The sequence below is a fragment of the Centrocercus urophasianus genome, unplaced genomic scaffold (assembly GCF_019232065.1).
Source record: "Centrocercus urophasianus isolate 14NV4802_14NV808 unplaced genomic scaffold, USGS_Curo_1.0 seq_67, whole genome shotgun sequence".
In the NCBI taxonomy this organism is placed as follows: Eukaryota; Metazoa; Chordata; class Aves; order Galliformes; family Phasianidae; genus Centrocercus; species Centrocercus urophasianus.
The window spans coordinates 158,811-171,034 of record NW_024885277.1 but is presented as its reverse complement, the minus strand read 5'-3'; the positions used below and the strand labels follow the sequence as shown (position 1 = coordinate 171,034).

General features: G+C 50.3%; 1 protein-coding gene across 1 annotated transcript; it reads right to left on the bottom strand.

Moving 5' to 3' along the window:
- Positions 1 to 765: 765 nt before the first annotated feature.
- On the bottom strand, positions 766 to 11,080 carry LOC122170344 (keratin, type II cytoskeletal cochleal). Its single transcript, XM_042837102.1, has 9 exons — positions 10,602 to 11,080; positions 9,687 to 9,895; positions 7,288 to 7,348; positions 6,610 to 6,705; positions 5,722 to 5,886; positions 5,468 to 5,593; positions 4,043 to 4,263; positions 3,403 to 3,437; positions 766 to 2,043 (listed from the first exon to the last, which is right to left on the bottom strand). The coding sequence occupies exons 1-9, from the start codon at positions 10,992 to 10,994 to the stop codon at positions 1,871 to 1,873; spliced, it is 1,479 nt and encodes a 492-aa protein (XP_042693036.1). The 5' UTR covers positions 10,995 to 11,080; the 3' UTR covers positions 766 to 1,870.
- Positions 11,081 to 12,224: the final 1,144 nt, after the last annotated feature.

The window sequence follows — 12,224 nt, the reverse complement described above, 5'->3', positions numbered from 1 at the left end:
AGGGGATTCCTTTTTGCATTTCACTCCCTCGGTTGTGCCATGAAAGAGGTGAGCTGGGTGTGCCAGGCTGATAGCAAGGCTCTGCTGGGCACACGGGGAGCTCCCCTCCCTGCATTAATGCCACGTGTGCTGTAGAACCACACACCCAGCCTGAGCACTGCACTCATGCAGGGGGCTGGGATGACAGGGTAGGGTTTGCCACGGGCACAGCATCTCCCAGGCTTTAATGGTCTCATAGCCACCGTGGTGCTGCAGGAAACAGCTTTTCTCACTGACTACAGGAATTTCAGCCTGGTCCCATTTCCATCCCATGGGATGACACCTTCAGCACTGGGGACTCACCCCACATCTGCACACACTGCTCACCTGTGCTGCCCCAAAAGGAGCAGCAAGGAGCTGTGTGAGTCCTTGTGCAGATTCATTTTGCTGAGCTTTGGGTGCTTGCAAGCAAAGCGTTTCTCCCAAAGTTTGGCTCCTCTCTGCTCGGCATACAGTGCTCAGAGAGGGGTCGGTGCCAACTGGTTCCAGTTGTGCTGAGGGCTGGGCTGAGCCAAGTTGAGGGAACAAAACCAGTCCCATCACCCAAACCCAGTGAAAAGCAGGGGAATAAATTCACCCATGGGTGAGACTGCAGGCAGCAAACCCCAAATCCTCATCCTGACCACAGAGTGGCACTGCTCCAAGGGACACAGCCTGCAGGGAGGCGAGGATGGGGATGGTTCTCCAGGCTCTTGAGCAGCAACACACGAGGAAATCAGCTGGGACTGAAGAAGCATACAGCAGGGCAACTTTATTAACGGCCTCATGGCAAACTCCCAGACCACAAAGGTATAAAACATCGACCAGAGATACGCTGCTAGGACACGGCAGAGCACGCAGTGCAACAAATCCCATGCAGTTTCTTTGACTTGTTTATTTAAAAATTCTTCCCACCGCAGTAACAAACTATTTCCCCGGCGTGTTTAGGTTGAAGACTCATTTTGGCAGGAACAAGGAGTTATTGTAATGAAGCACCAACAAAACACGCTTTTTTCCCACTGGTAGGAGAGACCCCGGATATCACTAGTAATGCTCTGCAATATAGGGTAGTAAACAGAGGCACCCAAGGGTGGGGAGTGCTATCTCCCATTTCAGTGTGCTGCTTGTAATTTTAAGCAATTTCCATACCCTTTAGGCTTCAGACTTCTGTTAAGAAGACAGAAAGGGTGAGTTTGTGAGTTATTTTGTTATACAGAACCTATAAAGGAGATCTGTCTGCATTGCCTTCAGTAAGAAATTAGCTTCCATTAGACCAGAATTGTCCAATTCCATTTCTGAGCCAATTTCTAAAGAACATAAGGAGAAACCCAAAGCAGTTTCACTATTTTCTTCCTGGTATATTTTAAGAAAACAACCCCAGACTGAAATCTCAGTCAGGGCTGGCACTTTCTGAGCAGCCCAAGGGAATGAAGTCTTCCAAATCATATTCAGAGGGAGATAATCTTCTGGTCTCTTTTGTAAAGCCACAGCAGAAATGTGGAAAAGCTTGCCACAATGATTGTTTTGCCCTTCAAAGGGTGAAAGCCAGCCCTGAACAGGGGTACCAAGCATACAAGCAACAAAAGCATTAACCTGCCTGCTTCCCTGAAGGAATTTCACCCTACAGGCTTGAACCTGCTCTCAGTGGGATGGCTCCCACTGAGTTCAACAGTACAGGATCAAGCCTTAGGTGTGACGCAGCAGGGTCAGGTACTCTGGTATATCTTATTCCAATTCATTCATCACTGCAGAAATTTTGCAGCCAATTTGTCCTACGAAAGGCAACCAAACTTCTCTTTCTGTGATCTCCCTCCTCCCGTTTCGTGGGTACCGCTGGGTTCCGTTCCTGCCTTTACTTCCTGAAGCTTCTGGTGGAGGAGGTCGTGGTGACAGTGTAGGATTTGCTGGAGCCCCCCGAGGAGAAGCCGAGCGCCCCGCTGCCCATCCCTGCTCCCAGGGCAAGGCCTCCACGGACCCCTCCTCCCAGGAATCCACTGGATCCACCACCACTGGAGGTGACCATGGCTGCGGCGCAGAGGGAAGCAAAGCAACTGTAAGCATTGGGGAACAGCAAAACCCAGCCTGGCAACCTTCTCAGAAAGGGCGTTTTTACATCACAGAATCACAGAATCACAAGGTTGGAAACGACCTGCAAGATCATCCAGTCCAACCACCCTCCCATTTCTATCAGTACCACAAGCACTAAACCATCTCTCGTAGCTCCTCATCCAGGAGCCTCTTGAACGCTGCCAGGGACGGCGACTCCACCACCTCCCTGGGCAGCCATTCCAGTGCCTGACCACCCTTTGAGAGAAAAAGTTTCTCCTAATATCCAACCTAAACCTCCTCTGGTACAACTTCTGGCCATTTCTTCGGGTCCTACTATTTGCCTGAGAGAAGAGGCCAGACCCTTTTGCACCACAGCCTCCCTTCAGGAGGTTGTAGAGTGCAGGGAGGTCTCCCCTGAGCCTCCTCTTCTCCACACTGAACAACCCCAGCTCCCTCAGCTGCTCCTCATCAGCCTTGTGCTCCAGACCCCCCACCAGTTTCGTTGCCCTTCTCTGGACACGTTCCAGGGCCTCAATGTCTTTCTTGTAGTGAGGGGCCCAAAACTGAACACAGCACTCGAGGTGCGGCCTCAATCTCATCAAGCAGATGAGAGCTTCCTAAGACCACCTGCTAAACACAACGCCCAGGACACAAATATCTTGCTCCAGTTTGGCGCAGAGCATGTACCAGCTGTGTGTGCAGGGGGAGTTGCACACAGCCCCCACCCCTCCCTCAGTGGCTCAGGGCCTCCTGCAGAATGGGGAACCCAGTCCCACAAACACAGTATCAGAAATACATTCTCATCTCGTGGTGCACCAGGCATGTCCACAGCCATCAGCAGCAATGATAAGTAGATGAATGGATGAAAAGTAGAGTCTGGTTAAGAGCAGTGTCTCCAAAACACCTGCTTGTGTCCAACACCCAGGTAAGGCAAGTGACCAGTGCTTCCCAAGGTGGAAAGACACCCTCTAACATCACCTTTGAGATGCCTTCTAATGCAGGTTCTTATTTTTCTCTCAACTTTTCTTTTTAGTGCACTTTTCTCCATACAGAAATGGGAGGAAGGGGACAGGGCAAGGGGGAGTCAGCATTCCCCCATTTTAACACTCACACAGATTCATTCGTTCATTCCCCCATTTGTACAGATGAGTTAGAACTGAAATCTGCCATGGAGCCAACAGCATTATCAACTTTTGTCCCGGGGGGCTTCCATTTAAGAAGGGGTTAATTAAGGCAGGGCACTACAAGGCTCCTGCTTGCAGACCAAGCTGATCCCATCTGCATTTCCCGTAGAAACTATAAGAGTAAATGTTATAAATAATAAAATCAACTCACAGATGTTGACGCTGCCAACCCCATCGCCAGCCAACCTGTTGGAGCAGAAAAACACAAAGGCAAAAGGGAAGAGAACGGGTTAGACTCTGCATTACTCAGTGTTCCCCCAGGGCCTCAGTGCTGGGGATGAAGACAATGGCAGTGAGTTATTACTGCTGCTGTAAATAATTCAGACAAGATAAGTGTGCCATCCAGCGCTTTGTTCTGGCCCTACATTTACAAGCTCTGTTATCACCTGGAGGGGAGGTGCTGAAAGAGCACAAGGAACTGTGGCTTAATTCTATGGGGATTTAGGCCACTTGGAAATCTTCTTCCACATCCTCAAATGTACAACGGAAAGCAGCACTTACTTCCTTGTATGTTTTCAACTAACTATCCACTCTTCCCCAGAGCTTGACAGTTTGGCTCTATGGCCAAAGCACATTCAGAACCAAAAAATCAGTTTAAAACGCAAAGTTTTCTCTTCCATGTTTCCTTCCAGAAACTGGAACTGGGCCCTCATGATGTCACCAGGATACAAGGGGTTGGATCCTTCATCATGTAAACTCCCCAGGCAGCACCCAACAGCCAACAGAACATCTGTAAAATATTGCTGGGGGAAGATGCAGATCTTGCAACTGCACTGCTTGATTTCACCCACCTGCTCTCCTCGCCCTCCAGCAGCTTCCTGTAGGTTGCAATCTCAATGTCCAGGGCCAGCTTGACGTTCATCAGCTCCTGGTACTCACGCAGCTGCCGGGCCATGTCCTGCTTTGCCTTCTGCAGAGCAGCCTCCAGCTCCTCCAGCTTTGTCCTGGCATCTTTGATAGCCAACTCACCACGTTCCTCAGCTTCAGCAATGGCAGCTTCCAGCTTGGCACGCTGCAGTGACAAAGCAGAGCATGTTAGAGGGCATCTCACCACCCATGGACTTCTGGCATCTACAGGCCAGTACATCTGTGGTTCTGCAGAGCTCAAAAAAACTCCTTCCAAAGCCATACAAACTCATGCCTCCACATTTTTTGGGTCACCAGAGGGAGATCAACCTTGAAGGAAGCTCACCTCGTTCCAGGACATGTTATTCTGAAAAGCAATTCATCAGATCCTATTTCTCTGCACCAATTACACTTTCAGAGGACTTTCAGTTGACTCTCAGTTTCTCAGCCCACCCACACCGCACACAACAACCCCACACTTAAGGTTGATGCAAGCTCTGGGTTTCTCTATGCCCCAGAGCTCGTTCACAGCCAGTTGATCTCCAGCAAGCTTTGATCTGAGGCAAGCATGGGCTGCAGCAGACCTGCAATTAACCGACAATGCACATACCCCCAAAAGCATCTCTATGGGGGTACATCAAGCTGGCAGCCTAATGCACACCCACCAGTGTCCTTTGCACACCCAGAGAGCGTGTTTGGCAGGAAGGGCTCACAGTGAACATATGTTTTATACTCTCATTCATTATTCAGGGAGCTGCACTGGGTCAGCTTTTTGCTCGTAAATGTACGTGGATGTATGTGGAAACATCCCTGCCCTGAAACCAAATAAACATGAATGGATGAATCACAATGGCTTATCTCCAGCCTGTGAGCTGCTGGTTGTTCACAGCCAGCCTTCAGCCCCAAAAATGGTCTGAGCCATGCACTGTTCTGGCTCTCACCAGCTCTACTGATAAAGCGATAACCGCCTCTGGAGAAAGCAAACAAAACTCCCATACAGCTAAAAAATCCTTTTGTGTGCTCAAACACACTGTTCCCTTCTGCACAAAAGGGAGTGGACAAAGATCCCAGCAGCAAAAGGGCACAAGGAAGGTGTGCAGCTGAGCACAGCTGAGCAGGTTGCTGCACTCAGCGCTGCCCTTTGGAAAGGGCTCTGCATCTCCCCTCTTCTGCACTCCCAGGACTCTGTAGCTCAGCTCCATCGTATCTGTGGTTTTTTCCCCCTCCTGCAGAACTGATGTCTTCCAGGATGATGGCTGCAGCTATCCCAATCTGCTTCTAACAGATGCTGCCTTAAGCTTTGTCCCCCGGTCCACCTGCTGCTGCTAAACCCACTGCTCTGCAGCAAGAGAACAAGGGCAGCTCCTCACCTGGGCCTTTGCATTTTCAATCTCGCCCTGCAGCCTCTGGATCACGCGGTTTATCTCTGTGATTTCATTCTTGGTGTTGCGCAGATCATCCCCGTGCTTCCCAGCAGTGACCTGCAGAGCTTCAAACTGCGACACAAGGAAGGATGGAGTCAGACCAGCAGCCCACCGCAGGCTGAGACCTCTCCACACTCATTATATGTAGGAGAGATGGAATAATAGAAGCTGTTGCTGCCCTTCTCTCTCCCATAACTCACCTTGCTCTGGTACCAGGACTCAGCCTCTGCCCGGCTCCTGTTGGCAATATCCTCATACTGTGCTTTGACCTCTGCAATGATGCTGTCCAGGTCCAGGTTTCTGCTGTTATCCATGGACAGCACCACGGAGGTGTCAGAGATTTGGGCCTGCAGCTCACGAAGCTCCTGCCAGTCACAATAAAAACAATACTATTAATCATTGATAAGGGCCTCTCTTTTAGAAGCCAGTTACAGAGAGAATCCGAGAAGAAAAGGGAAGCAGATAAAAGTTCGTTGAAACCATCGCTAATTAAAAGGAAACCAACTGAGTCACATTAACCGTGCAGAGTGCAGCAGCAGAAAGGGAGCCACTTGTTATCACTCCCAGGTTAAGAGCAAGGTTAGCTGACTGCTCTCCTGAGATAAGACCTCGGCATGAAATGCTGGCCTAAGAAGCCTGAGCATCAGCTCCTCAGCAAAGGGCCAAATTCCACCATCTTGCACAAGGGTGCAATGTGCCTGCTTGCATCAGTCTCTTATCTTGCAAACGCTGCCAAAGATAAATGAGTCTGGGGCAAGAAGCTTTCCTTTCTCTGTTTCTCAGACAGCACAGAAACACACACATCAGTGCTTCAGCACTGAGTATAATGTGTTGCTTTTCTTGCTTTCACACTAACTGCATAAATAACTAAAGTATGCCCTAGCTATGTTTGCAACAAAACCTACTTACATCCCAGACAAGGAAAAACTACTGTGAGAGCTCACAGAACCTGGACTTCACGTGTAGCTCCGTTTTGCTTACTTGATCTCTCCACTGCCTTTCTCATCTCTGACAACAGCATAGTGATGCTCTCAGGCATCAACAGTGGTACTGCACTGCAGCACCCACAGGAAGCAGAAGGGCCTTACCGCTTCGTAGAGAGATCTCAGGAAGTTAATCTCATCCGTCAGCGCATCCACCTTGGCCTCCAACTCCACTTTGTTCATGTAGGCAGCATCCACATCCTAGAAGAGTGACAATCCAGTGAGGTTGATGGAGTTTTGGTGACAAAGCCCACCCAGACTTTGGCTTCAAAAGCAGCTGTGCACCCAGCAAGTTCCCCACATCACCTGCTCGCCATCCCTCAACCCCCTCAGTGTGCCCTAGAAGTTACCCACTGGTGCACTGAACTGCTGGTCCCTGTACGTTCTGCAGGGTTCATAGAATACCTCGAGTTGGAAGGATCCATAAGGATCATCCATTTCAACTCAGTGATCCCAGGACTGTGCCTGCACCTATGTTTGCACAGTGACAGTTTGGACCACACAAACCATACAAACTGGGCCTTATGGTCTCTCTGACTTTTTAGGTTTTAAGAGTCAAGGCAGAAAAAGATAACCTAGAGAAATATACAGCCATAATGTGTGAGATGCACAGGGGCTGCTCCTCCTTCCTTGTTCCTACAGTGATCCTGGTGCTCAGATAGAAGCAGAAATGAGAGGTGAAGTTGGGTATCCAGGCAAAACAGCAGCAAAAGGATTGGAGGAGCAGAAGGGGGGAGAAGGGCTGCACCCAGGTTTGATCAGACCCATATTCAAGACTCGCACCTTCTTGAGCACCACAAACTCATTCTCTGCTGTTGTGCGCTTGTTGATCTCATCTTCATATCTGCCAGGAGAGAAGGGAGCAGTTAGAGCCTGGGTAAAAGGAGGCAATGTCTCAGTGAAAAGTTACCCAATTCCACCCTTTCTCTCCCCATTTCTCCCTTTCTGAAGCACTTTGCCAGCCTGTGATTACCCAAACAAGCCAGTCACAGGCAGAGGTTTGCTGCACCACTGAGGAATGTGCATTGTTTGCATTGAAGGTGCCACGTTTGAAAGCTATTGTTTGGACAAACTGATGCCTGAAAGCTGCTCTGGTCCACACTGCCACCACCACTGAGCTGGGAAGCACTTCCCTTTTTTTCCCATTGCACATAGGGAGTTCTCTGCTCCTTATCCCCACTCATGCACAGCCCAGTGCTGGCCTGCTGTGCTCTGTGTCCTGAGGTTCTCAGCGCCTTCCCTCAGCCACTGAGAGAACAAATACATAAAAATGCAGAAGAGATGCAAACATTCAGCACATTCATCTGCACTGATCAAGGGGCTGTTAAAAGCTCTGCTCACTCTGTACTTCCTTACTCCAGGCATCTGAGCACATTGTGCAGGTGCTAGTCGCACCTAAGAGTTGAGTGCAATTATTCTGCACTGCTCTAAAGCCCCACAGACTTGTAATATTGGCCACATCCCTTCTCTAAGTGTCTGACTTGAGGTGCAATGACTTCTGCTGAGTTCTCAGCAGATGTAAATCATGCTGCATTGGCTTTATGGACTGGCCTCATGGATTTTCTACCACCTGCAAGCCTGGCTTGCAGAGTCTGCTTTTCAGAGCTGTGTACAGCCAACCTGCTGACCCTAAACAGCAAGAACCTGCTGTGTAGATCCTGCAAGTCATCTACAAAATAGAGCAGGAAGCATTTTAACCAGCTGCTTTGGAATGGCTGCTGACAAAGTTAGACTCTGTTCTATTGACACAGTCTATGGCTAGCACTGCAATTTGCCTTCCAAAGTTTGAGCTAGTTCAGTTTTAAGCCTTCCCGTAATGCTCCTAGTGCTTTGCACTGGACGCTTGCCCATCCATGCTGGTATAACCAGGTGTTGTCCTTTTGGAGGTCAGTGAACTGCATCCGTTGCTATTGCAGAGCACTGCACAACACGGACGCTGCACATGCATAGTAGAAAGGAATCAGAGCTTGGCCTCTAGCAAAGGTAATCACAGAGGTGTACAAATAAAATAAAATAATAAAACCCAGCACCAATTGCATTTTTTACAGAATGGTTTGTTGAGCTCTATTTGCAACAAATCATTCAGTGCTCTCCATAAATCCCATGAAAAGCCCAGCACAGCCCACACAGAGCCACGTGGGCAGCACTACCCAGAGCATTCCTACCGTTGCTTACTTTGAACCACACCCTGAGTCAAGGCAGTGACCAAATAAGAGACCGAATTGCATCCCTATCAACCTCCTCCCCTACCTGAGATATCGGTGGGGAATGGCTGTGTATGAAAATGAGGCAACAGGCACATAAGGGGCTACTCATGTTTTAGGTATTTGACTCAGGAGATGAGATTTTCTTCATACGAATGAGGAGAAACAGGTTCTGAATTCCAGTTACCAAATCCAGCACCTCAGGCTCCTAATTCCTGCTTCCCTCCCCATAGAAGGTTTTGCTCCCCAGCACGGACCCCTGGGTGGGAGGAATAAATAAGCACCTGTGCCCCTTGCGTTCACGTGATACGCAGCTGAAATTAGGGCTACAGCTCCTCTGGGTGCAAACCAGTTCCCTGCTGCCGTGCAGAGAAACACGGTGCAACTGTGGATGAGCACGGAGTAACTGAGCAGGGCTGGGAGAACACCATTCCCATGCTCCTCCTTGGGAAGTGCTGGCTATTGACTTTCCCTAAACACACCCCGGGGATTATCAGATGTTTGCTTTCAGTTCCTGCTTGATCCAGTTTGCCAGCTCCCTCTTTTCTTTCCTTTCAGGCATTTCCCTGTAGGGCTGCACTGGGCACAAAGGCTACTTTCTCGATTGCACTCCTCACACGCAACATGATTTGGATACAAAAACTGCTAAAAAATAATGCAAGTCATCTGCTCCATTGCCTCCCCATGGAACAAGAAGCAGTTTACCCACTGCCTGCAACCTGCACAGCTCCTATGGGGCTCCTACAGACCCAGACAGTCCAGCCCAAAGTAGGAATCGATCCCTGAAGAGGCTGCAAAGCAAAGCCACGGGGATGGAGCACGTGGGAGCAAGGTGCCAGGAGCACCACGTAACCCAGGCGGCTTCCTTGGACAGACACCTAACAAAAAACAAATCACCCTCCTTAGCAGAAAAGCTGGGGACACCTCTACCAATCTAACTGTTCAGCTATACCGTTAGATGGTTGGATTATACATTACTTGGCCTTGAAATCCTCAACAAGATCCTGCATGTTCCTCAGTTCACCCTCCAAACGCCCTTTGTCATTTAACAACCCATCCAGCTGCCTCCTCAGGTTGGTGATGTACGCCTCAAACATGGGGACGATGTTACTCCGGGTGGTCTTCTGGTCCTGGAGCAGACTCCATTTGGTCTCCAGCATTTTGTTTTGTTGCTCCAGGAACCGGACCTGCCGAGAAACCAAGGCGTCATTTGTGAAAGGATGGGGAAGGGGGGGATCTGACACTGCAGAGCTGGGATGCTGGGGGATGCGTGTGCTGTGGATGGTATCTGAAGGATTCACTGTGTCTATGAAAAGCACCTACATTCTAAAGGGTGATAATGTCCAGAGGGAGCATGGCTGCTCTGGGGTTTGCCTTGCAGTTTTGAGGCTTTGTTTGAATTAAAAGATAAGGAGATTCTGCTTGCCTGACGCATAAGAGAAACCATTCAGAGATCACAGTGTCAGCCAATTAAACTCAACTCCACAGCTGGATTCCTAACATTTTGAGGATGCCAGAGTTGGTTTACAATACAGGGTCCCCAGTCCATTGGTGGGAGATAACAGAGCTGCAGAGGTACAGGGCAGTGCAAACACAGCAAGCCCTGACTTACATCAAAGGTCTGTTTTACCAGGTCAGCTCCTTTCCAAAGACCCCCCTCCCTCTGATTTGCTGGTGCGTGTGGGGCTTTGCAATGCTAGCTAAGTAAAGGGGGTGCAAAGCTGGCCTAAACAGAGCAAAAACTTCTGCTGACAGCAGAGATTTAATAATAGTTATTAGACTGCAGGAAAATCACATCAGGTTGGTGAAACCCCAACCCCATTCATGAACCCCCACCCCATTAAGTGAGTTTTGGGTCAGGGCTGCATTCAAGCCCAGCGCAGCCGGCCTCACCTTGTCAATGAAGGAAGCAAAGCGGTTGTTGAGGGTCTTGATCTGCTCCTTCTCCTCCTTGCGCACCCGCTGGATGTTGGGGTCGATCTCCAGGTTGAGGGGGGTCAGGAGGCTCTGGTTGACAGTGACCTCCTGGATGCCGGCCCCGGGGACGATGGCTCCACCGAACCCCATGCCTCCATAGCCATATCCAGAGCGAACGCTGTAGGAGCTGCTGCCTCCGAGGGAGATCCGCTTGTTGGCAGAGCCCAGATTGTAGAGGCTGGAGCTGCCAAAGCCCCCTGCCTTGCCAAGGCCACTGCCTCCACGGACAGAGGAGACGGAGCTGACCCGTACCTGGCTGACCCCTGGGACGGCCACGGAGCGAGAGCTGAAGCTGATGGAGCGGGACATGGCTGCTGTGGGTCCGGCGGTATCCCCTGTCCTTAAACCTGAGGGTAGCTGTGCTGGGAGACCAGGGCAGGGAGCAAGTGAGCTCTCCTGCCTCGCTTCCCCTTTTATCCGTTAGGAGAGCTGGGCTTGGCTCGAGGGCAAAAGAGGGATCGTTTTACTGCCTGCAGATCTGGGTGTGCCTGGCAGCCCTCCCACCCTCCGTCAACCTGCTGAACCCGAAGGGAAGGGCCGGGGAAGGGGGACAGGACACACCTGGCGCCCGGTGCTGCGCTCAAAGCTTTCGTTCCGCAGCTCCCCATGTCCCTGCCACCAGCACAGCTGAAGGATGTGAAGCACTGGGTTCCTCCGAGCAGAGCAGAGGGGCAGCAGGACAGGGCTGGTCCCATTTCCTCGAAGCTTCTGTTCCTCCCTGCTTGTATGAGGGGATGCTGAAATGAGAAGAGGGGGGATATGCATTGATTTTGAACACACTGCATTGCAGGCAGCCCCCTGTGCAGCAGCAGAGAGGAGATAAGGGGCCTCAACTCAGTTTCAGGTACAGCCAAGTTTGATAAGAGGCAAAGCCAGCTCACGCCATACACTGCCCAGCCAGCCTGATCTGTGCACAAGAACATGAGATGCCAGAGCTGCCCCTGGACACGGCATTTTTGCCATCTTTCCCCTGTTAACGCTGAAACAAAGGTGTTTTTTAGTGGGTTGCACCTTGCAGGTTTAAATACTCAACATGTCAGTGCAGACTGAAAAGGAATCATAGAATCTTTTGGAAGGGATCCTTAAAGGCCATCTATTCCAACTCCCCTGCAATGAACAGGGAACCATCAGGCTGCTCAGAGCCTGGTCCGGCCTGACTGGAGGAAACAGGACAGATTCCTGCTTAAACTCCAGGGCTCCCACACAGAAGTGGCAGAGACACAAGAAATGGTTTTACAGACTTTCTGCATTTTTTAATCGCCTTAAAGGGATACACATCTTTACTGCCAGGTCATAAATCCTCCAGTCGGGCCAGAATGTGTCACCCTCAGATCTTCCTCTCATCCGGGTGCTGAGATAGCGCTGGCTCCATTTCTGGCCACAGCCTTCTGCAAGTATGCGCTTCCTTCTTCATGGGGAGAATGCAAGCTGGCTGCATATCCCAGCTACCAAAAGGAAATTCTCTTTTCAAAATGAGAAATGGAGCCTGACAGAGACAGATGAGGTGAGATCACTCCCTGCGCCACGAGAGCTGCTTCA